This window comes from Macaca nemestrina, chromosome 15 (genome assembly GCF_043159975.1).
Source record: "Macaca nemestrina isolate mMacNem1 chromosome 15, mMacNem.hap1, whole genome shotgun sequence".
Lineage (NCBI taxonomy): Eukaryota > Metazoa > Chordata > Mammalia > Primates > Cercopithecidae > Macaca > Macaca nemestrina.
In genome coordinates, this window is record NC_092139.1 from 88,147,571 (window position 1) to 88,173,094 (window position 25,524).

Consider the following 25,524-nt stretch of genomic DNA (forward strand, 5'->3'; position numbering starts at 1 on the left):
AATTGTGGACTTTAAATATGCACCACTTAAATTGTATCTCAATAAAGATGTTTATTTATTTTTTTGAGACAGAGTCTCGCTCTGTCAACCAGGCTGGAGTGCAATGGCGCAATCTCGGCTCACTGCAACTTTCGCCTCCCAGGTTCAAGTGAATCTCCTGCCTCAGCCTCCCGACTAGCTGAGATTACAGGCATACACCCGACGCCCGGCTAATTTTTTGTGTTTTTAGTAGAGATGGGGTTTTGCACATTTGCCGGGCTGGTCTTGAACTCCTGAGTTCAGGCAATCTGCCTGCCTTGGCCTCCCAAAGTGCTAGGATTACAGGCATGAGTCACTGTGCCTGGCTATTTATTTATTTAGAGACAAAGTCTCGCTCTGTCGCCTAGGCTGGAGTGCAGTGGCACAGTCTTGGCTCACTGCAACCTCCATCTCCTGGGCTCAAGTGATTCTCATGCCTCAGCCTCCCGAGTAGCTGGGACTACTGGCACGTGCCACCACACCTGGCTAATTTTTTTTTTTTTTTTTTTTTTTGAGACGGAGTCTCGCTCTGTCGCCCAGGCTGGAGTGCAGTGGCGCGATCTCGGCTCACTGCAAGCTCCGCCTCCCGGGTTCACGCCATTCTCCTGCCTCAGCCTCCCGAGTAGCTGGGACTACAGGCGCCCACAACCACGCCCGGCTAATTTTTTGTATTTTTAGTAGAGACGGGGTTTCACCGTGGTCTTGATCTCCTGACCTTGTGATCCGCCCGCCTCGGCCTCCCAAAGTGCTGGGATTACAGGCATGAGCCACCGCGCCCGGCCCTGGCTAATTTTTAAAATTATTTTTAGTAGCGGCAGAGTTTCACCATTTTCGCCAGGCTGGTCTCAAACTCCTGATCTCAAGTGATCCACCGACCTCAGTTTCCCAAAGTTCTGGTATTACAGGTGTGAGCCAACACCCGATTTTTGTATTTTTAGTAGAGACGAGGTTTCACCACATTGGTCAGGCTGGTCTCAAACTCCTAACCTGAAGTGATCCACCAGCCTCTGCCTCCCAAAGTGCTGGGATTACAGGCATGAGCCACTGTGCTCAGCCTCAATAAAGCGGTTATACCTGCTTCAGAGAATCCCTTTTCTACTCTGAGAGGCAGCCTTGAGCTCAGAGGCCTTTGTCACTTCCTGGGGGGTGGAGTGAGGTGAGGGGCCAGGAGCAGAGGCCTGACTGCTTTTCAGTGGGGTCCTTGCAGCTGCAGAGACTGCACGGTTTTCTATTGAGATGCAAAGCCCGGCTCTGCTAATTTCCACGAAGGTCTGTGCTCAGCGCGTGTGACAAAAGTGCACCTTTCCCCTGGTGTCTTCTCATTAGGGCAATCTGAGCCTCAGTTTCCCGACGTCTACAATGGGTACAATGTTAGTATTCACCTCACAGGGCTACAGGGAGGACCTAGTGAAATTCTGCTGGTGAGGTGCAGAGTGTGTAAGTTCACAGAGGAGGGGCCTGATGCATTTGTGTTCTTTCTTCTTTCAGAAACAAATGCCTCATCCCTACACGTGGCTGTAACTCCCGAGGAAGGAGTGTTCCCAGAGGACATCGGTAGTCTGCTGAGACCCTGCCTAGAGGAGAAAGGGGAGGCAGGCAGTAGATTAATCACGTTTTACATATTCCCCCTTTTACAATGCTTTGACATCTTGGGGCCTTGCTGGTCCTGGAGGGGCTGCCCCTTCCTGGGCCAGCTGATTCCTCGAGACAGCCAACACCTGGGGAGGATGCAGAGAAGGCTCCGACCCAGCTTCCCTCTCTTCCCTCTGCGTCCCGACTACCTCAGTGCTTCCCATGCACAGCCCTGTGAGGCGTGGCCCCTCCTCTCGGGAACTGTGAGTAGTAAACTCTTTGCTAAGGTACCAGTCTGTGTCTGTCACCTTGCCATATCTCATTAAAACAAAATCCCAGGAACACTTGACCACAGGCTGTCTTCCCTGAGGCCAGCAGACCCTCTACACCAGGCAGGTCTATGTGGCCTGGAGGCCCAGCATGCTGGATTGGGGCAGGCTTTGTGCTGCTTCCGTTCAAGTGAGAACCAACCCCCTTTAGCCCCATACTGTAAGAAGAAACGGCAGGACCACCGGCAGTGTTTAGTGAGGACCTTCTGGCACCACTAGCCTCTTTGGCGTTTTTCCCGCTGCAGAGGCCAGGACTCTCACTGGCCTCCAAACTGCACCCGAGGCGCAGCTGCCAGTCCTCACCTCTCGCTTGGCTTTCCTGAGAAACATCTGGTCAGTACGCTGGAAGGCTTCTCTGAGGGCTCCTGCAGGGTCTGTGGGCAGCTCTGGCTGGCGGGCAGCATTGGTGTGCACGTGGACAGCAGCGTACCTCGCAGCATCCACGCCTCCGTGACCATCAAACACAGCAAAGTAGGCACGGTCCACAGGGTCCTGGTGGGAATGCGGTGGGAGTCACAGACCCGCAGGACCCAGGCTGCTCCCAGGGGGGTGTGGCACCAGGCACTGATGGGGTAGAGTCTGGGAGAATCAGTATGGCCTTCGCCCAGCTTATGTGTGTATGAGCTGGGAGGTTTGGAAAAGGACAGCTCGCGGGAGCCTCGGTTTCACCATCTGTTCTGAGTTGCTACAAGCATAAAATGAGGGGCTGCCCCAGGTGACTCCTGGTGCTGGAGTCAGGGGAACACGGCACCCAGGCCTCCCTCATAACAGACTCACACTGTTGTCCTTCTTAGTCTCTTGCTGGGCAAGCTCAGGGGCTGACAGGTGTCTCTCCTGTCTCGGCCTTGGTGGACAGCTCTTCTCGGTACCTGGGGAGCCCCCACCCTTGCCCCAGTCCTCCGAAGCTCTCCCAAGGGTCTGGACAGGAGCACTCACAGACAAGCCGAAGAGCTGGTTGAAGGAAGGGAGGGACACGTGCCGGTCCTCCATCTTGCGGCGAGTGTTCCGGATGGCGTGGATGGAGACCAGCCACTGCCGCTGTGAGGCCCGGGCAGCCAATGGGACCTGCTTCTGCCACTGGCCGGCAACTTCCCAGAGCCGGTTAAAGAAACTCCGTGCCAGGCTTTGGGCATCCAGCACTGATGGGCACAATGGAGGGATTGTCAGGGAAGTGCCAACCAAACCAGCTGAGGCCTCGCTGGCTCCCCGACAGCTCCCACCTGGGCCCGCACAGCCCCCATCACCTCCCAGGGCATGGTGAGCACATCAACTCAATAATGTGCACATGGCAGCCTGTTATCAGAATTAGAAACGTCTAGTTTGGTAGATTGTCCCCTGAAGTCTCCCATCCCACCATGGAGCAACTCTACTCATGGGAACCCACCCTAAAGAAATCATCAGAGGCCGGGTGTGGTGGCTCATGCCTGTAATCCCTGCACTTTGGGAAGCCGAGGCGGGCGGGCGGATCACGAGGTCAGGAGATCGAGACCATCCTGGCTAACACGGTGAAACCCTGTCTCTACTAAAAATACAAAAAATTGGCCGGGCGCGGTGGCTCACGCCTGTAATCCCAGCACTTTGGGAGGCCGAGGCGGGCGGATCACAAGGTCAGGAGATCGAGACCACGGTGAAACCCCGTCTCTACTAAAAATACAAAAAATTAGCCGGGCGCGGTTGTGGGCGCCTGTAGTCCCAGCTGCTCGGGAGGCTGAGGCAGGAGAATGGCGTGAACCCGGGAGGCGGAGCTTGCAGTGAGCCGAGATCGCGCCACTGTACTCCAGCCTGGGCGACAGAGCGAGACTCCGTCTCAAAAAAAAAAAAAAAAAAACAAAAAAAAAAAAACAAAAAATTAGCCGGGTGTGGTGGCGGGCACCTGTAGTCCCAGCTACTCGGGAGGCTGAGGCAGGAGAATGGCGTGAACCCCGGAGGTGGAGCTTGTGGTGAGCCGAGATTGCGCCACTGCACTCCAGCCTGGGCGACAAAACGAGACTCCATCTCAAAAAAAAAAAAAAAAAAAAACGAAATTATCAGAAACACAAAAATAATTTAAAGGCAAAGTACAGAATCACTTATAATTGCCCATTAATTAGAAATACTATATATCTAGTCTCAGCCAGGCGTGGTGGCTCACACCTGCAATCCCAGCACTTTGGGAGGCTGAGGCGGGCAGATCACCTGAGGTCAGGAGTTCGAGACCAGCCTAGCCAACATGGTGAAACCCCATCTATACTAAAAATACACAAATTAGCCGGGCATGGTGGCGGTCGCCTATAATCTCAGCTACTCAGGAGGCTGAGGCAGGAGAATCGCTTGAACCTGGGTGGCGGAGGTTGTAGTAAGCCGAGATCATGTCATTGCACTCCAGCCTGGGCGACAGAGCAAGACTCCGTTTAAAAAAATAATAATAATAATAATGAGCGAGTCTCTTGATGAAGAATTAAGCTGCTATTAAATATGGTTTTCATAATGAAATATCCATATGACCCCACTGTGGCACTCCTGCGGACTTATCCCAGAACAATGAAGACTGTTCACATAAAAGCTTGAACACAAATGTTCATAGCAGCTTTATCTGGAGCAGCCAAAATCTGGAGTCGGCCTAGATGTCCTTCAGTGTGGAAATGGTTAAACCGTGGTCGACCCATACCTTCGAATACCACTCAACAATGGCAAAGAATGAACTCCTGATGCATCAAACAACCTGGGCTAATCTCCAGAGAATTAAACCAGTCCCCCAAAGTTACACATCATATGCTTCCATTTATATGTGTTCTTGAAATAAAATGGTAGAAGCCAAGAAGATTAGTAGTTGTCAGTGGTTAGGGATGGGGTCTGTGGGGGTGGAGGCATAAGGATGGCTTTAAAAGTGTGACAGGAGGGATCCTGGTGATGGAACTGCTCTGTATTTTGACCATGTTAGGATTCTGGTGGTGATATTTTATTATAGTTTTGCAAAATGTTACCACTGGGGGAAACCGGGTAAAGTGTACATGGAATCTCTTTGTATTATTTCTTACAACTCCATGTGCAGCTATGATTATCTCAAAACAAAAAGTTTAATTAAGAAAAACTAGCCCAGGCATAGTGGCTCATGCCTGTAACCCCAGCACTTTGAGAGGCTGAGGTGGGAGGACTGCTTGAGGTCAGGAGTGCAAGACCAGCCTGGATAACATAAAGAGACCTTGTCTCTTAAAAACAAACAGGCGGGGTGCAGTGGCTCATGCCTGTAGTCCCAGCACTTTGGGAGGTCAAGGCAGGCAGATCACTTGAGGTCCGGAATTCGAGACCAGCCTGATCAACAAAGAGAAACCCCGTCTCTACTAAAAATACAAAAATTAGCTGGGTGTGTTGGCATGTGCCTGTGGTCCCAGCTACTTGGGAGGCTGAAGTAGGAGAATCACTTGAACCCAGGAGGCAGAGGTTGCAGTGAGCCAAGACTGAGCCACTACACTCCAGCCTGGACAACAGAGCGAGACTCTGTCTCAAACAAACACCACCAAACCAAATAAAATAAAATAAAATAACAAATAAATAAATAAATTAGCTGCATGCGTGCGGTGGTATATGTAATCCCAGCTAGTCTGGAGGCTGGGGCAGGAGGATCCCTTGAGCCCAGGAGGTCGAGGTTACAGCGATCCCTGATTACACCACTGCATCCCAGTCTGGATGACAGAGGGAGACCTGGTCTCTTAAAACAGAAAACTAGGCCGGGCGCGGTGGCTCAAGCTTGTAATCCCAGCACTTTGGGAGGCCAAGACGGGCGGATCACGAGGTCAGGAGATCAAGACCATCCTGGCTAACACGGTGAAACCCCGTCTCTACCAAAAAAAGACAAAAAAAACTAGCCGGGCGAGGTGGCGGGCGCCTGTAGTCCCAGCTACTCGGGAGGCTGAGGCAGGAGAATGGCGGGAACCCGGAAGGCGGAGCTTGCAGTGAGCTGAGATCCGGCCACCACACTCCAGCCTGGGCGACAGAGCGAGACTCCGTCTCAAAACAAAAAAAAAACAAAAAAAAAACAAAAAAAAACCACAGAAAACTAAAAAATGGATTTTTATAAAGTTTAAAAGCATGTAAAATGCTTATGTCATGATACTAAGTGAAAAAAGGAGGAAAATTACATATGCAGTTTAACCACAAGTCCATGAAAACCACCAGGGCCAGAAAAAAAAGGCAGGAACAGCACACAATCAAGGAGTCAGAGTAGGTCTGCAGGTGGCAGTTCCATGGACAACTTTTTCCTGAAGTATACTTTCTTAATACTTTCCCAATTTTTCATTACAAGTGTTAGTCTCATATGGCAGTGGCTTTAAAGCACGTCCACAGATTCTTTGACTTCTCCTTTCACGAGGTGGAGCTCACTTCTCACTGCTGAGTGTAGGACTTGGTTGTTTCTGATGAAGAGAGTGGCAGTGACTGCGTGTGCTTCAGCTGCTATGAAACAAAGAGGCCCTGCACCTCCCGCCTTGCATGTTCTCTCTTCCTCCCTCCCTCTCATCACTCAATCTGAGCTGTGAGGACGCTCAAGCAGCGTCATGGTGAGTCTACATGGGACGGGACCAAGGCCTCCTGCCAATGGCCATGTGTTGGAACCACCTTGGAAGCAGGCCCTCCAGCCCAGCCGGCATCCATGTGACCACAACCCAGTGAGAGACCCTGGACCAGAACCAGCTAAGCTGCTCCCAGATTCCAGACCCGCATAAACTGGGAGAATAAATGTCTGCTGTTTTAAGCCACTACATTTTGGGCAATTTGTTACGTAGCAACAAATAATACAAGCTACAATATTCATTTGAAAAGGAAAAATACCCAAATCCTACCTAAGCCTGACTTCCTAAGAAAAGATCAACCAGTAACAGGCCCAAAGGAGACCATGGGGGCTCTGGCTTCAGGGACTCACATCACTTCAATGCACAAACTCTCCTGGAACTCCTGCCAGCCCAGGTGCATGTGGCAAACACGGTGAGTCAGGGCCAGTCAGCCGAAGACAGGAGTTCCAAGCCAAGTAATAGAAAACAGGGCAGAAGCTGAGTGTCACAGGCTACATGCCAAGGACATGGGGAACTGAGAGAAAGAAAGAGCTCCCGCTCTTTCTTATAATACAATTCCCACTCTGACGCAATTTTGTTAGAATGGCTTGGAGTCCAAAAACTTGACTACATTCTACTTCCGTGACAGGGAGCGCATGATCAAGGCTGCTAGGCAGGCCTGCATGCCAGGCGCTCTGACAGGGAAGCAGCGGCAGGCGAGACTTCCTTCTGGCTGCGCGCTCCCTCCTTCCCAGGCCTGCAGGAGCCCCGGGCGAAGGACTGGGCTGGTGCCGGCGCGGCAACACTCCTTCTCACCGGCAGGTGGCACTGTCTCCCGCGTGGACAGACAGATGCCTGTCAGGCGGGGCGGGGCTGGGCGGTGGCGGTGCCCCCTTGGTGGGGCCGCAAAGCCGAGGAGCAGCAGCTGCCACCGGCCGGAAGCCCGCTGGCTCGGCCGAGAACAATGGCCGCCTGTCACTGTGGACAGCTGTCTCCCAGGCTAAGGCAAGGCTGCGCTCCCAGGGAATACGGGCAGGGAGCCAGGGCGGAGGCAGGCGACGACAGCGAGGAGGAGAGCGCCGGCACCGACTGATGCTGGCCGCCTCGGGTATTCGCCTTCTCTCTCTTCTCCCACCTTGTGCCTTGCTTTTCCCTGGATGCACGCATGCACTAGTAATGCAGAATTTAGAACAACAGGGAAAGGAAAGGAAATGGCAAAGGAATGGAAAGGAAATGGCAGACAGGAAATGGCAAGGAAGGGAAAATCCACTACGACTCTGCTGCCTGCTGGCCTGTCCAGGGACAAGTTTTCAGCTGGGTGGGGGGTTGCTACCCCCTTGTGGCACCCCTGCTGCAGCCTGCGATTCTCACTCCCTGTATTTCTGGTCCAACATCAACCAATACTTTGGCGAAATACAATAAAAAGAAATTACTAGAATGAAAGAAAGTCACATGAAATAAAAGCCCTGCTTTTTAATGATTAGATCCTCTGTGAAATGGCTCTGCAGCCCTCTCCATTTCTGGGTTCCCCTGGCCACACCGTGCTTATGGCTGTCCCAGGAGCAGGCTGACAGACAAGTTTCCACCAGCATCTAACCATGGGGCTCACGGACACCGTAGAGCTTCTCCATCCAACAGAATCCTGACTTGGGGCAGCTGAGGCAGAGGGCCTGAGTGTTGAGGGGACCATGCTGCTGTCCCCCGAGACCTGCTGGCATGCCACCTGGCTGACCCTGACTTCGCCTGCCTGGGTGCATGTTAACCGAGTTACAACACTGAGGGCACTTGAACCTGGCTGCGTGACCAGAAATCGCCTGTGAGATCCTCTGTGAAATGGGACAAGCATCTTTAATTTCCTGGGCTGTTCTGGAACTTCAGTTAGACAGGACACAGGAGGGTGTCTGCACCACCCACCCCTGCCTCGTGGGTTGACTGGGAACCACGTGTCCTGTGGAGGGCTGTGACCACCACCCTCCACCTCGCTGGGGCCCCAAGCCTTCTCTGCTCCTTGATTCTGCTGCTGTTGTGAGCAAGGGCCCCAGCACCCTTAGGGACCCCAATCAATGGGCTCCCCACAATGTCCTCACCCTTTGTCTGTTGCCTGCTAAGCAGCCCTGGGGCCGCCTCAGTAGAAAGAGAACTCACAGGTCACAGGGGCCTTTTCCTCCTCGTCATCATCCTCCTCCTCCTCTTCTTCCTCCTCCCTGGGCAACTTCCTGAATTCGGAAAGGTCTGTCTGTAGAAGCTGTGAAACTGCTTCATGAGTCAGAGCAGCGGCAAGTGGTGGCGGGGCCTTCCTAGGGATGAGGAGGGGGAAGTGAGGGGCAGCACCCAGCAGGAGACTACACCTAGCACCCCTTCCCCAACTGTCAGCCCACATGCTGAGGGGTCAGGACAGCCAGCAGGGCAGCCCCTGTCCTTGGGGAGCTGGGACAGGAAGGTCACACGACGGCAGAGGCAGACGCGCAACCATCTGGTGGGGAGCTGGACCAAACTTGGGCCTGGGGCTGGCGGGGAGGGGGCTGTTGATGGTCAAGCAAACTGCCTGACATCCAAGCTGATGACAGCTCCTGGCCACAGGAGGGCAGAGGAATCACCCATGCCAGTTGGGGACCCTGGAGGGTAGGGAGTGTGCTGGGTTGAACTATGTCCCCCACCAAATTCATACAGAGGCCCTAACCACCAGTACCTCAGAATGGAGCTAATTTGGAAACAGGGTCATTACAGATGGAATTAGTTGAGGTCATGCTGCAGCAGGCTGGGCCCCTACTCCAATGACTGATGTCTCTATAAAAAAGGGCAATTTGGGTTGGGTGCAGTGGCTCTCGTCTGTAATCCCAGTACTTTGGGAGACCAAGGTGGGTAGATCATGAGGTCAGGAGTTCGAGACCAGCCTGGCCAACATGGTAAAACCTCATCTCTACTAAAAATACAAAAATTAGCTGGGTGTGGTGGCGCGTGCCTGTAGTTCCAGCTACTCAGGAGGCTGAGGCAGAAGAATCGCTTGAACCCAGGAGGTGGAGGTTGCAGTGAGCCAAGATTGTGCCACTGCACTCCAGCCTGGGCGACAGAACGAGACGCTCTGAGTTGAGGGAGGAATTTGGACACAGACATACATACAGGGAGAATGCCATGGGAACATGAGGCAGAGACCTGGGGGATGAGCCTACAAGCCAGGTAATGCCAAGGGTTGCCCACAAACCACCAGAAGGAGCCAGTTCTGTCAACATCCTGATCTCAGACAACAGCCTCCAGCACCATGAGGCACACTTCTGTTGTTTAAGCTGCTGGGTCTGTGGTCATCTGTACAGCAGCTCCAGGAAACTGATCCTGGGCTGTGGGACCCACAGGCACACTCAGCAGAGCAAGTGGCTGTGCGTGGTCCATGACGTCCCTGAGCAGACGGGGCCATAGGGGCTGCCAGGGTGAGGGGCTGTCAGCAGAGGAAGTGGCTGTGCGTGGTCCATGAGGTCCCTGAGCGGACGGGGCCATAGGGGCTGCTGGGGTGAGGGGATGTCAGGGTGAGGGGCTGTGGGAACAGGGCAGGCCAAGCTTTATGCTAACATGGAAGCACTGCCATTGGTCTGGGTTTTATTTATTTATTTTTAGAGACAGGGTCTTGCTCTGTCTCCCAGGCTGGAGCGCAGTTGTGCAATCATGGCTCGCTGCAGCCTCAAACCCCTGGGCTCAAGAGATCCTCTCACCTCAGACTCCAGAGTAGTTAGGGCTACAGACATCACCATGTCCAGCTAATTTGTAAAATTTTGTACAGGTGGGGTTTCACTATGTTGTCCAGGCTGGTCTTGAACTCCTGCCCTCAAGTGATCCTCCCATCTCAGCCTCCCAAAGTCCTAGGATAATGGCATGAGCCACCGCGCCTGGCCGCCTTTGGTCTGTTTGAAGAGGGACATGGCATGATCAGATGAGGCTTTTATGCCTCTCTGACCCTGGTGTGGAGGGTGGGCTGGCAGGGAGGGGATGACTGTCTAGAGGAGAGAGTCCAAGACCTGGGCTGGGCAGGGCCGTGGAGACAAACAGGAGAGGACAGAGTCGGGCAGTATAGATGGAGAGGCAGGGACAGTGTTGAAGTTTCTGTTCTGAGCAACTAGGAGGCTCGTGGTGCAGTCAATTATCCTGATGGGGATGGAACAGGATCAGGCAGGGGATGGGCAATGGGCTCTGTTTCCACAGGGGTCAAGAGGCCTGAGGGCCTGCAAGAACATGGTCTAGGCAGGAGATGGAGCTTCAGAATGAATGAGGATAGGGGGCTGAGTCCAACAGGGCCAGAGCATGGCTAGCAAAGTGGGGATGACCCCAAGGGTGGCCTTCTGGGTGCCACGAAGGAAACGTTTTAAGAAGTGAGACTGGGTCACTGCTTTCAATGTCACAGAACAGAGCTGAGCAGTCGAGGAGGTGTAGTGGGTAGAAAGGGAAGTCGCAGCAAGCTGCAAACAAACCGACGGGAGGAAATGTTAACCTTGGGTTAGCGTCTTTCAGCAGGTAGGCAGGGCAAAAGACAGCCATGGGGCAGATCAGGGGAAGAAATTTGGAGGTAGGGACACTGAAGCCAGCTGTGGCTGAGGAGGGCTGTGGGAAGAAGTGTCTAAAATTCTGAGCCATCCCTGGCTTTTCTGGGCAGAAGGGGTCACTCCCTCAGTGGCCCTATGGCCTCTAGCATGCATTTTGACCCCTGGAATCTGCCTTCCCACCCAGTGGGGGCCCTGGAAGCTGGATGACACACATTCACCCCTGTGTGCCTGTCCCTGAGAGTGGGGGCTGGAGGGCATGCCTGGGGTGACGAGGTAATTCTGCACTGGGCTGACACTCCCGGCTTTCACTGGAAGGCGAGGACCTTCCAATGGCACAGGCTGGCAGGTCTTATTCCGTGGGGGCTGCGCACCCCAGGCATCTACTGATGATCTGAGGAATCGACCGGGATGGATTCCTGATTTTTTTTTTGAGACAGAGTTTCGCTCTTGTTGCCCAGGCTGGAGTGCAATGGCGTGATCTTGGCTCACCACAACCTCTGCCTCTCGGGTTCAGAAAGTGATTCTCCTGCCTCAGCCTCCCGAGTAGCTGGGATTACAGGCGTAAGCCACCATGCTCAGTGGATTCCTGATTTTTTTTAAATGAAAGGGTGACTCATGGGAGAAGCCTCTGGAACTGCCTTTGAAAAACAACCAGCCAAGACATGAGAAATGAGTTCCTCTGCCATTTGGGGGTTTCCTGCCAACTGCTGGGTTTTCCTTTTGCACAGCAGAGAGGAGGGACGCCTGTTTCCCTTGGTCCCGGTGAGGCCAGGCCTCAGCTTCCTGCCCACCCGACACTGCTGCTGGGGGCAGGGAGGCAGCTTCCGGCTGTGGGGACCCAGACAATGCCTGGCCAAGGGCCACCATCGTCCCCTTCCTGGACATAGCTCCTGCCTCATCCCAGGGTCTGGCCTGGGACACGCCCTAGAGGCCCTCAGCCCTGAGTCACTGCACCATGCAGATCCACCCTGATTCTGGTCCCTGCAGAGCAGGCTCCTGCACAAGGCAAGAAGATGCTCCAGGGACAAGCCAAGTTGTGTGCAAGGCCCAGGTGCCTGAGAAACACTTGTCTCACCGACTTTGGGGCAGGGGTTGTTACAAGGGGTTTATAATCTAGTGGCAGAGATGAAAACCACACTCAAATCATTAGTGTATGGTATGCACTGCTCAGGGACTCAAGTATGTGACAGGAGGCTACAAACAAGAAGGGAGACAAGGCATAAACAGCCCCCTGCAGACCGGGTGTTGTGACTCCTGGATAGCCTCCAGAAGGATGCCTTTTGCAATCTGTGAAAGAGCTCAGGGACCAAGATGCTCAAAGTCCTTCATGCCCAAGAGCCCATCCTCAGGCTGGGACACAAGAAGCAGAGCTGGGAGGTGGAACTCGTGACTATGTATGAGCACATGTGAGTGCGTGTGTGTGGACAGCCGGACTTAGTGTAGACAACATGTGAGACTCAGACCCCAAGTGCTGACTACACATACGCACATCCACACCTGCGTGTGAAAGAACGTGCTAGAAAAGAACAAAACTAACTTAAAAAATAAATCCAATACGACTGCTGGAACAAATAACACCTTCAAATACTCCATTTTAGTCCATCATGTAAGGTGGGTTCCCGGGGGCTGAGGAGGCTCAGGAGCTCTTCGCCCCTCCTGGTCACACCCATCACTAGTTGGCTCACACAGCAGCTGCTCAACAAGTCCGGCTGCTCCCACATCAAAACCAAAACCCACTGCCCTCCCCTGTGTCCCCAGCACTGACCCCAACTTTGGTTCAGGGCCCTCCTGGGCAGGTCACCTGCACTGCCTACTCACTCCTCAGCCCTCCAGGCCCTCCCACCTTGGATCCTTCCCTGGGGCCCTGCTCCACGCCCTTCTCCCCCTGCCCAGGAACTGAAGGCTGATGTGTCACCCCGGTGCTATGGCCTGTCCGTCTTCAGCACCTGTGCCCCACGCAGGCCCAGCAAACCCCTGGGCTCTGTCGTTCCCCAGGACGGCTTTTCCACCTGATTCCCAGTTTGGGGCTGGCACCACTTGGCTCTGCCTGGTCACCTCACGCTTGGGCCAAGGTGCATCAACTTTTCTGTCCCGGGCCTGGCTTTTCGCCTCAGGGCAGCGATGGCCCCATGCCACCTCCACGAAGACCCAGTGGCTGCAGAACTCCCTGGTCTGGACTCCCCTGCTCCCTGTAGAGTGCCACCTGCTCCTCTCAAGAAGGCAAAACGTGGGGACTTCCCTCACCTCCCGTGCGCAGCACCCCCGCTGGGCCCACTCTGCTCCACCACTGGGGGCCGATTCACTCTGTGCCACATCTTTAAAATAGTTCCTCAAAACAAGCCAATAACACCCTTTGTGCATGCCACGACCTCGTGGAGCGTGGTCACTGGGCCTTTCCTCCTGAGCTCTAGGCGGCTGTGGGGAATGCTGGGTGGCATGGCCCTTGCATGTGGCTGACACTTAGCAAAGTTTGCACCCATGCCGCACAGGGAGAGCACAAGTCACTGATTGCTGGGGCCTGGGGTCAAGGAAAATAGGCCCTTGGTCAGTGTCAGGAACAGAGTTGATTTGCTGCAAGGGGCAAAGGAAGTGCACACTTGGGGGATACTGAGGCAGCACCAAGGACAGAGGCTCTGTCAGAGGGAGCTATAGCTGAGGGCCTGTCATGGCTTCAGGTGATATTTCAGGTCATCTGGGTGATGCTGGGATTGGGGACCATGGGCACATCCCCTCAGCAAGGGACTAGGTTCACAGAAACAGCATGTGGCCCACCAGCCTGCTCACCTCCATGAGCTGTCCCCTGTGCCAGACAGACAGCCTGACTCCAAGACCCCATCTGAGCAGAGAGGGTTCGAGAAGAGACCTTGTCCTTTACTATCTTTCCTGGGACAAATACTTCCAGAATGAATGAATAAATGGAAGGGGAGGGCAAGGGTCTTCCAAGGAAGGGACCTCTGAGGTCAGCCTAGGAGACAGCTACACTGTCTGCTGGTGGACACATAACTCTCTGTCTTCCCCGAAATCTGCTAAGCTGGTTGTGCTACCTCTCTGTGCCTTGGCTTCCTCACCTGTGGAAGGGGTACAGCGCCAACTACCTCTCAGATCATGGTGGCCGGGGTGCCATGTGGGCCTGCCACTCCTTGACTGTAAGGCCTCAGACCAGCCTCTTAATCTACCCACCTCTGCCTCCTCATCCATCACATGCATCAGAAACAGGACTTACTGCTTATCACCTGTTATGCATTAAATTGTTCCCCAAAAAGGTATGTTGAAGTCCCAGCCCTTGTGGCTCAGAATATGATCTTATTTGGAGTTAAAGTCTTTGCAAATGTAATTAGTTATGTCCATATGAGGTCACATTGGCTGGGCACAGCACTCTCATGCCTGTAATCCCAGCATTTAGGAGGCCAAAAACATGAGAATTCATGGAGCCCAGAAGCTCGAGACCAGCCTGGGCAATATAGCGAGACCCCATTCTCCATGAAAAGAAATACAGATGAGGTCACACTGTAAGAGGGCAGCCCCTGGTCCAAAATGCCCATGTCCTTACAAGAGGAGGAGCCACAGACACACAGCAGGTAGAGTGGGGAGGTGTGAAGGCACACAGGGAGATGCTGCATGCAAGAAGGTCAGCTAGGAGGAATGAGTCTACAGGCCAAGGACCTCCAGGAAGTCAAGGCCAGGCACTAACAGAAAGGCCTGGAGCAGACTCTTCCCTACAGCCTTTGAGAGAGCATGGCACAGCCACCACCTTGATCTTGGACTCTGGCCTCCGGCCCTGTGAAAGAATGAGCTTCGGCTGCTTTGAGTGCCCAGTGTGTGGTGCTTTGCCACAGCAGCCACAGGAAGTCCACACGGTGCTGCCATAGGGATCTGGGGCTGTGGATCCCCATGTGGGGCTGGACGTGTGGGGGAACAGCCACCACATCCCTGGTAGGCCCTGGCGCCGTGCCCTCGCTCCCTGTCCCCTTTGGGGTTGCACAGGCTTACCTGCTGCCCAGAAAGCCCATGGCCAGCTCAGCCAGCTCGCCCTCCACCTCCTCCTGGCTGAGCACCATTCCCGGGGCCTTCCATGGCAGAGGGTCCTCTGGGTTCAGTGGGGCTGGGAAGTCTTGAAGGAGCATGTCCAGGAAGCCTGGGGTCTCCTCAGCTCCACTGGCCATCTGGCTGCTCTTCTGTGGGGCTCCAGAGGACATGCCCAGAGCATCCCGGGGGCCTGCAGCTGGGCCAGGGCAAGAGGGTCTCCAGGCTTCACCCTGGGGAGAAATGTCAGAGTCAGCAGAATCAAGGAGCCACGGCACCAGCAATGAAGGTGCCCAACTGCAAGCACCATGTAGCAGGTACATGGCCTCACAGTTCAGGGCCACTAGTAAGTGGTGGGACAACCCTGGCCGCTGTCCTGACATGAATCCAGATGGGGACTTGTGGGCATCCAGAGATCCGGTCTCAGGAGATGGTGCCAGGAGCAGCAGCTGGGTGGACGTTGTCAAGGAGAAGTGACAAGAGGAGGAAGACTGCTCCTGGCAGAGGGTGGCCAGCATGGCCAGAGATGAGCAGCACAGGGATGCTGAGGCCAGGCACTGAGGCAGGTGAGGGGGTTCAACCTGATCGCGGGTCCCAAGCAGCCAGCAGGGCTCTGAGGTGAGGGAGTGAAGCCACCAGGTCTGTGAGCCTGGATGTGGTGACCAGATGGTAGGAGGGACACCTGCTGGGGCTCTAGCAGCGTTCAGGGGAAGAAAGACAAGAGCCAAGATGCAGGAGGCCGGCCCAGGGCTATTTTGGAGACAGGCCAGAGTGGGAGCAGAAGGGATCCCCAGAGGCTGCTGGGGCCACCCAAGGGGTGGCCAGGAGAGAAGCAGAGGGTTAACCCAGGACAGACAGGAGGTGCTCTGGGACACCATCGAGTCTATTCAATGCTCTCTAATAGGAGGAGGGAATTGTGAGCCTAGAATGGCTCAGGCCTGCTAAGCGCTGGCTGGAACAGGGGCACTGTGGACAGTTCCAGGCGCTGACCCCACTGTAGGGCATGTGGGCTCTTCCTCTCTAAGTCCTTAGGAATGCCCAGAGCTGACCAGTCCTGTGAGTTGCCCCTAACACCCCAAGAGCCAGGACAAGCCCCCATTTCACAGATGAGAACCTCAAGGTTTGGAGAGGGGTAGTCCCTTGCTTGAGGTGTCAGGAAGGAAGACAGGGCTGAAGAGGGATCCCAAAGCCTGTGCCTTCACTCCCTCCCCTGCTTCTCTCTCACCGGAAAGAGGCATTTGGTGCCTCAGAGCCTCCTTGCAGGTTGGCTCTGGCTCTTCTTCTCTCCCAACTCAGAATCTCCACAGTTGCCTCCCCAGCCTGCCTGCTTGGCCTATACCCAAACAGTTCTCGAGCACCCCCCCCTCCATGTTCTTTGCATCGTCCCGGGGATTCACCTCCAGGTCCCACACCTGGGCCTCCCTGCCAGCACCCGCTCAGCATAGACCCTTCTCTCTCCTGCCCCCTTCCCCTCGGGTGCCTGACCCCTCCAAACCCTCCCACAGTGGGGACTCCACTTTGGGCTTTGTCTAACAGGCAGGCTGGGAAAAAACTTTCTTCAGCGAGTCCTACGCAGTAGTGGATGAGACTGAATACAGAAAAAAGTAAAAAAGAAATCCTACACAGTTACTAAGCTGGGGAGAAAAACTGCGTTCTTCTATGCTGACAAATGGACATGAGACTGAGGAACAGCCCAAATTCTAGGGTGGAGAATTTGGGGAACGGTTTCACAGCCCATCACCTCCATGAGGACTTCCATGTTCTGAAAACTGAATGAAGGCAAGGAGAATCTTCTAGAATCATCAGTCTTAGAATAGCCACAGATTCTGCCTACAAACTTTGCTAAAAGGACGGCTGCGACAGGGGCCTGAGGTGCAGGATGCAGAGAGTGGGAAGTAAGAGATGCAGGGAGCTCACAGCCCACAAAAGGGCTGTCCTTATCAGGAATTGCTAACTTGAAACAAGCCTTCTGGAAGCCTAAAGATAAAAAACACAAAAGAAAATGGGGCAGGCAGAGCGAAAGATCCCAGCATCAAGTCTGATCAATGAAGGATTTGGAATGCAAGGGGTGAAGGGTGGTAAATTAACAAAACACAAAACCCCTCTCTTCTTTTAGAGGCAGGAATTGAAAGGTAATTTAAGTAGACACATACAAATAATGTAGAAATAGGGATGCTTGCTACTGAAGGTTCTGGGGATAGACTAAATTCATTGTTAGGGTTCACATTTATTAGCAAGGAGTAAATTTAATGCAGCCCAGGTTACAAAAGGCAAGCAGGTAAAAAGATAAAGAACATAAACCAACTGGCGAGGCGCTGTGGCTCAGGTCTGTATCTCAGCTCTTTGGGTGAGGCAGGAGTGCTTCAGTTGCAGGAGTTCAAGACCAGCCTGGGCAACATAGTGAGACTGCCACCCCCCATCTCTACCAAAAAAGAAAAAAAAAAAGAACACAAAACAAATAAGGAAAAATCACTCTGAGAGGAGGAGGGACACTGACATTCAAACCACAAAGGGAAGACTTTGTGAGCTGGAGAAATGAGCAGAGGCTGGGAGCCCTAGTGGGTCAATGAGGAGGCGGCAAGGCCTGCCAGCCATGCCCCAGCAGAGCTGCAAGGCATTTGAAGATGGCGTGAATTTCCCAGCAAGCTTGGCTGCCCTCAAGCAGTGAAAGCGGCCAAGGGCCCCTCTTCTGCCTGGCACTGCCCTGGCCCCCTGGAGCTTCTGGGAGAGAAATGTGAACAATGCAGAGCTGCCCCCAGTAACTGCCAGTGCCTGGGGCCTCCGCCCACTCCCTTGCAATTCCAAGTGATCTGGACGCTCTGTCATCTCACCACAAAATGTGCTCATGTGAATTTATGATTAGGATCCAAGTGAGAGGACAGCATGCTTCCTGCTACAGCACACAGAAACCCCTGCCCACAGTGTAAAGCCCCACGGTCAAGGGCAGAATTCAAGACCCTTCACTTTCACGCCACTTGCTGGTGACGTCTGCTGGACATTTTGGGATGCAGATGCCTCCTTCTTGCCTCCTGACCTTGGGGTACTCTTTCCTGTGCCGGGAGCTCCTCCCCACAATCAGCCTGTTCCCTCAGGGAGGGGGGCCCTTCCTGTCTGCACTGCAGACCCTGATTCACTGTGGCCACCTGCTGCTCTCCCTGTGCCTTGTGCCCGCTACCCGCACAGGCCTCAATGGTGCCTGTGCCATGCGTGCTAAGTGAGGTCTCAGGGGATGTGATGATGCCTTGTGCGAAGCTCTGTCTGCATTTGTAGAGGGGACGGGCTGGCTTACTCTCAGGGCCTGTGCCAATTGCCTGCCCTTGTTAGAAAGGTCCCCATCTTGCTTGCTGGGGACCAAGCGCCCTTGTTTCTGCATCACCAACCTAAGGCAAGGGGTGAGGAGAGAAACCAGGACACAGCTTTCCCTCCCTGGAGCCCAGAAGTCGAAAGGGACAGGAATCATTTCCTTCCTTTTCCCCATAAGCTCCTGAATCTGAGGTACACCATGGGACATCCAGCAGGAAGGAGAAATTCCTCACCCAAGGGAAACCAGAGGCAGCCCTGGGAGTACCTGGAGGGGTAGGGAACAGTGCCGTGGTTCTTTGAGGGATCAACTGGAGGAGACAGCATCAGGAATGGCGTGGAGGCCGGTGGCAATCCGCAGGGAGGAGTCAGGGCTGGGAGAGCACCAGAGGTGGCAGGGCCTAGTGCCAGGCTTTCCTGACCAGGGCAAACCAGTGAAAGATTCAGAGTGAGAGGGATGTGTGCATGAGCCTGTGCAAGTCACCAAGAGCCTGGGGTGGGCATGGGAGGGACAATGGACTCCTGCCTCCCAGCGCTGCCTGCCTGGACCAGTCTGGCCAAATCCAACTGGCAGCTTGTTCCTCCTGGATCAGGGCCCCTCTGCACACCAAATGGGTGCTCACCCTCCAAGAACCTATTGAAGGTCTCACACAGGTGGGAAATGGCAAAGCAAACTCATTGGGCGGCAGCTGCAGGGGTGGGGCTGACGGTGCTGCCAGCTGCCATCCGCCCCTGCTCCGAGCACTCTTCCTGGGATGGTTTTTAGCCTCCCAACAACCTCTTGTGGTTATCCCCACTTCACAGGGCAGGCAGTAGCAGAAGAGCTAAGGAACTTGCCCAAAGTCCCAGGGTGGGGTTCATGCCGGAGAACCTGGGCCCTAACTGTGAAGACACCCGGGAAGTCATTCTGACTCCTTCTTTCCCTGACCTGTCCCTCATTGGCCACCAACTCTGGTCTTTGGCTCTCTCATGGCTCCTCCTTCCATTTCTGTGTCCCCCTGACCCTAGGGCAGCCCCTCTCCTCCTTGTTTTGTGGTGTCCTCCTTCCATTTTGCCTCCTGAGATCTCTTGGATCCTTCCAGGCTTTGCTGAAATCTCCCCACCTTTGGATCCAGCATGCTCTCTCTCATGTCTCTATGGCACTTTTGCTCACATCTGACTTGTAAAACGTTTTTTTTTAATGAAATTTAAAATATTTATTTTCCTCTAGTGCATTAGTTTTGACTCCTAAGCTTAACGAATGCAGGGTTTAACCACCAGTTTTTTAGGGAACACAGAAAAAATACTTAAGTGTTGCTTAACTGCAAAACCGGGGTAATGAAAAAAAAACCAACAACCAGTAATCCTTAGAAAAGGAAACTGCATCACTATGGTGTAACAAAACTATCATATTCACTGTTAACTGTTTTTTTTTTTGAGACAGTCTTGCTCTGCCGCCCAGGCTGGAGTGCAGTGGCGCAATTTCCACTCACTGCAAGCTCCGCCTCCCAGGTTGAAGCGATTCTCCTGCCTCAGCCTCCCTAGTAGCTGGGATTACAGGCACCTGCAACCACGCCCGGCTAATTTATTTTTGTATTTTTAGTAGAGATGGGGTTTCACCATGTTGGCCAGGCTAGTCTCGAACTCCTGACCTCAGGTGATCTGCCCACCTCAGCCACTGAAAATGCTGTGATTACAGGTATGACCCACCACGCCTGGCCAACTTTCTCTTTCTACCAAAGCAGATTCTTACTCCTTTATTCATAACTACTGATACTAGTTAGATGTAAATCCTTCTAGATGTTTTCCTACATATATAAATTTTTTTGTTGTAAAATATACATATCATGTATCCTTTTAACCACTAGTAAGCGTACAGTTCCATGGCATTAAGCACAGTCACACTGTTGTGCAATGACCACTTTTTACAGGCCTGACTTTCTTGATAGACTGTAAGCTTCGTGCGGTCAGAAAGCCCACAATGGCCCTTTGTGTACAGCAGGTGGTATAAGTGTGATGGCAGAGGGAAGAGTGACTGGTGGGTGGCATGGGCTGAGGAAGCTACATCACTCTGAAGGGTGCAGTGGGCAGCAGTGCCGGGTCTTAAGACTCGGTTGGTTGGCCGGGCGCGGTGGCTCAAGCCTGTAATCCCAGCACTTTGGGAGGCCGAGACGGGCGGATCACGAGGTCAGGAGATCGAGACCATCCTGGCTAACATGGTGAAACCCCGTCTCTACTAAAAAATACAAAAAACTAGCCAGGCGAGGTGGCGGGCGCCTGTAGTCCCAGCTACTCTGGAGGCTGAGGCAGGAGAATGGCGTGAACCCGGGAGGCGGAGCTTGCAGTGAGCTGAGATCCGGCCACTGCACTCCAGCCTGGGTGACAGAGCAAGACTCCGTCTCAAAAAAAAAAAAAAAAAAAAAAAAAAAAAAAGACTCGGTTGGCTTCAGGTGGTATCCTTTTTTTTTTTTTTTTTTTTTTTTTTTTGAGAGGGAGTTTCGCTCTTATTGCCCAGGCTGGAGTGCAATGGTGGGATCTTGGCTCACCGCAACCTCCGCCTCCCGGGTTCAAGCAATTCTCCTGCCTCAGCCTCCTGAGTAGCTAGGATTACAGGCACCTGCCACCACGCGTGGCTAATTTTTGTATTTTTAGTAGAGATGGGGTTTTGCCACACTGGTCTGGAACACTTGACCTCAGGTGATACGCCTGCCTCCGCCTCCCAAAGTGCTGGGATTACAGGTATAAGCCACCGCGCCCAGCCTTCAGGCGGTATCTCAAAGGAATTCCACAAATGAACTTGTGTAGAGGTTCATGGCTTTCAGAAAGGCATTCATTTTGTTTACCTCTCACAACTACGCTGAGAAGTACATACTGTCAGGCTACACTGCAGACGAAGAAATAGGTTCTAGAAGGGCAAGCACCCATTTAAGGTCTCACACAGGTGGAAAGGGCAAAGCGAACTCAATCAAGGTCTCTGGATGCCAGGTGCCTTTGGTACTTCCACCTCGGGTGCAGGAGGAAAAGAGCGAAATTTGACAACAGAAGAGACTGGAGATGGCCTCAGAGTGCTGGCCGGCCCCACTTTCTATCCCCCGTGGTGAGAGCTCATCTGGGCCCAGGGAACTTGTCCCGGGGAATGCCACCACGACATGTGTGACTCTGTCCCGCAGCGTGGAAGGCTTCGAAGGAGCCCGCCACCATGCAGTGGACCTCACCGTGTGTCAAGCCCTGTGCTGAAATCCCTGCAGTCGGAGCCAGTTCTTCCTGTTGCAGACGGGTTCAGGGGCTTGCCTGACCGAACCCAGCGGCAGTGTGCCCGGCCTCCGCGCCTGAGGCTCTGGCTCACAGACCTGTGGCTGAAGCCGCTGCAGCCCAAGCACTTGTGCAGCTGACGCTCGCTTCACAGACGCTCGGGAGGCCGCGGGGCAGGGGGCCCTCAGGCAGAGACTGGGCCCCTGAAGGTGGAGGGACTGGGGGCATATGGGGCAACGTGCCGGCCTAGAGGCTCCTGGGGGGTGGGGAGAGGCCAAATCTCGGAAAATGGGGCGCGTCCCCCCTCAGCACCCCATTCTGTCTCATAAACCTCGGTCCCTACCAGGCCCTCGGCTTGGTCACACCCCCGCCGGCCCCCCAGTTCTGCCCTCTTGGCTCGCCAGCCCCCCAACTCCCAGCCTCGGATTCCTCAGGTCCGCAGCGGCCCCTCTTGCTCCTCGGACCCCCGCATTGCACCCCCGCACCGTTTGGGTGCCCCCATGTGAGCCTCGTCTCGGCCTCCTTGCCTCCCCAGCCCTCTGATTCCATCCCTCCGGTTCCTCGGTCCCATTTCACCCCTGTGCGCCTTGGGCGCTCGCCTGACCCTCGTCCCAGGCCCGTCAGCCCTCTAATCCCGTTCCCCCGGCCGCCTCACCCCAGGTCTCCGCGGGCCTCAGCAGTCTCCTCGCCGCTCCGCGTCCAGCAAGCCGCTGCCGGTCGGCCCCGCCCACTTCCCGTCCCCGGCCGCTGCGGGCGCCGCGCAGGCGCAATCGGGACTCCAAGCTGGCGGGGCCGGACCTCTGCTGCCCCCTGGCGGCTACGCGGACCGTGACTGCGGCCCTTTAGTGGTAGGCGAACTGCGGCTCCACCTGGGCTCCGGAGCCGCCCCAGTCATCGGCCTCTTGCTTCTCTTCTGCAGCTTTGGGTGGGCGGCTGGATGGTGAAAGCAATCCCTAGGTCACAGCGCCCAGAAATGAAGCAACTTGTGCCGTCAACAGCTGGTACATGACAGCAGGGATGCAAATCCAGACTGCCTAGGCAGGCTCATCCGTCAGGCAAGGGGGCACAGTCCCCGGCCTATTGTGAGTTGTTTGTTTCCACAAACGTTAAGGCTTTTATCTTTCCATTCTGGAGGTCAGAAGTCCACTTAGTCCCAGTGGGTGAAGATCCATGAGTAGGCAGAATGCGTTCCTGTCTGAGGATTCTAGGAGAGAAACTGTTCCCCTGCGTTTTCCAGCTCCCAGGGGCTCCCCGCATACTTTGGCTCGGGCCCCTTCCTCCAGCCTCGAAGCCAGCAATGGCCAGTTGAGCCTTTCTCACACTGCCACCTCTGGTTCCCTCCTCTGTTTCCTTCTGCTACTTCTAAAGACCCTCCAGATGCCACTGGGCCCACCCAGATAATCCAGGATCATCTCTCTACTTTAAATCAGTTGATCAGCAACCTTAATTCCCCTTTTCCCCGTAATTTTTTTTGGAGACAGAGTCTCACCCTGTCACCCAGGCTGTACTGCAGTGGCATGACCTCGGCTCACTGCAACCTCCGCCTCCTGGGTTCAAGCAATTCTCCTGCCTCAGCCTCCTGAGTAGCTGGTACTACAGGAGTGCGCCACCACACCCGGCTAAATTTTTTGTATTTTTAGTAGAGACAGGGTTTCACCATGTTGGTCAGGCTGGTCTCAAACTCCTGACCTCAAATGATCTGCCTGCCTCGACCTCCCAAAGTGCTGGGATTACAGGTGTGAGCCACTATGCCTGGTCTGCCATGTAATCTAACACAGGCACAGGTATAGCACATGAACATCTCTGAAGGGTCATTCTTCTGCCAACACAGAGGCTCATGGAAATACTCTTTTTCTCTCTTTTTAGAGACAAGCTCCTTCTCTGATGCCCACACTGGAGTGCAGTGGCATGATCATAGCTCACTGCAGCCTCAAACTCCCGAGCTCAAGCGAGCCTCCCCTCCTGCCTCAGCCTTCCTAGTGTCTGGGACCACAGGCAAGCACCACCACGCCCAGCTGATTAAAAAATTTTTGTAGAGATGGGGTCTCACTATGTTGCCCAGGCTGGTCTTGAACTCTTGGGTTCAAGTGATTCTCCTGCCTCAGCCTCCCCAAGTGCTGGGATTATTGGTGTGAACCATCACACCTGGCCAAAATATTTTAAAGGCAGAAGAAAGAAACCTTTAAGTAAAAAAAAAAAAGGTTTTAATATATATTAATATATTCATCTTTATACCAATGCAGTTGTAAAGTATAATTTTTTAAATGGAGGATGGGACGCCCAGATCTTCTGTGGCCCTGCCCACCTGGCCTTCAGGTCCACAGGCCTGTGTCCTTGCCAGGAATGAATGTCTCTGGGATGCTTCTCTAACAGGAGCAACCTGGAGTGAGACCAGTAACCTGGAGAACTAGCAGCTGGGTGATTGGAAAGGAAACCATCTGGGGTGGGGTTGGGTCTGCAAGGCAAGAGGTGTCTGGGCAGAGACAGCAGGGCTGGGACAGAGTCCTGCCTCATCCCACTCTCCTGCTCACTCCTTCCTAGATCCCTGTCAGGGCAGTAACCATGAGCAAGGCTTGAGGCTACTTATTATAAACGGTGGCCCTGGGCACATTCCTTAGCTCACCTGAGCCTCAGTTTCTTGATCAGAAAAAAATGGGGACAATAGCAACCAACCTATCTCAGAGGGCTGTTGTGAGACCCTGGGCCACTGTTTCTCAAAACTGCCCCTGAGATCACCTACAACAGAATGGCTGTGGGGTGAAGTTTGAGAAGCGCAGCACAGGTGAGGTGGTGCGTGGGGCAGGCCCTCCCACATGGTAAAGTGCAGTAAAAGCTGATATTCCCGCAGGCATCCTCAGAGGGGGCATATTAGACTCTTGAGCACTGATTCCATTTGAGATCTGCGGCTTAGAGAGGACAGCAAAGTGAGGCACCACCAGGAGCTTGTCCCTATGGGCCAAGGACGTGTCTGGAGACGACTCCTGCCTTGTGGTGCTGTCAATGCCTCACTGTCCGCATTCCATCACGCCTCAGCTCCTGGCTTCCACCCTGGTGAAAGGAATCTTTCAATATCACCCACCCAGCCACAGACGCTTCTCTGCTTCTCTGGCAAGGCTGCACCCCTGGCTAGGTGGGCAGGGCCAGGGGCTCCTTGAGCCAGTCTGCAGCCACTGACCTCTCCAGCCTCCAGGGCAGAGGTACAGTCCCATGGAGCGTGGCTGATCTGAAGGCAGTTCTGGCCTAAAAGGGGCCTTGTCCCTTCCTTGTCCTCATTGCTCTCAAGGCCAGGTTGGCAGCAGTAGCAGCGGGGTTGGATGCTACCGGATGGGAGAAGGTGAATGGACTCGGAGTGCAGAATCAAGCTGCGGACGCCAAGGGCCTTGGAGGGTCACGTACAAGGGACAACTGCAGAGGAAAATAAAGGAACACTTTGTGATTAGCCCCGCCTCTGGCTGAAATCGCAGTGCAGAAGCATAGTAAGGAAGGACTGGGTTGTCTGGGTTTAAGGCCTATGAACCGTCTCCGCTCCTGTAAGCCTGAATTAGCCCTGTAACCTAAGGGTCCTGGAGGTCCTAAAACCTTCTGCAGAGAAGGCTCCAGGTCCACTGGGCCTTGTGGGTGGAAGAGCAGTCACAGCCCTGCACTGGGGATGTAACAGGTGTGGTCTTGCTAGGGCCCCAGAATCGGACCAGAGTGGGTGGGAGGGGGCAGAAGCTCCGAGAGCACCCCCTCCTTCCTGAAGCCTGTACCTGTCAGACACATCCCAGGACCCATTATGTGGTTCCCCATGTCTCTGCGTATTTTCATTCAGCTTCGAGTAGCTCTCCAAACTGCGTTCCAGGGAACCCCTGTGTTAACCTGTGAGGGCCTCCAGGAAGGGGGTCCAGGTGGGGCATGCTGGGCGGGCTCTGGGTTTCTTTTTTTTTTTTTTTTTTTTTTTTTTGAGACGGAGTCTCGCTCTGTCGCCCAGGCTGGAGTGCAGTGGCTGGATCTCAG

The 25,524-nt window shown here is 54.1% G+C and overlaps 1 protein-coding gene across 2 annotated transcripts in view; it reads right to left on the reverse strand.

Annotated features, from left to right (window-relative positions):
- The window catches only part of LOC105480654 (protein phosphatase, Mg2+/Mn2+ dependent 1F), a 33,785-nt gene extending 11,512 nt beyond the window's left edge, over positions 1-22,273 (reverse strand). Inside the window, exons 1-5 of one of the 2 annotated variants that reach the window (XM_011739737.3) lie at positions 22,184-22,273; positions 14,965-15,230; positions 8,591-8,742; positions 2,856-3,058; positions 2,223-2,411 (exon numbers count right to left, since the gene is read on the reverse strand). In XM_011739737.3, the coding sequence (XP_011738039.1) occupies positions 2,223-2,411; positions 2,856-3,058; positions 8,591-8,742; positions 14,965-15,170 (750 nt within the window). In that variant the 5' untranslated portion in view covers positions 15,171-15,230; positions 22,184-22,273. Of the gene's footprint in view, positions 1-2,222; positions 2,412-2,855; positions 3,059-8,590; positions 8,743-14,964; positions 15,231-22,183 lie in introns of those variants that run through there. The other variant, XM_071080063.1, reaches the window with a different exon arrangement.
- Between the last annotated feature and the right edge of the window lie 3,251 nt (positions 22,274-25,524).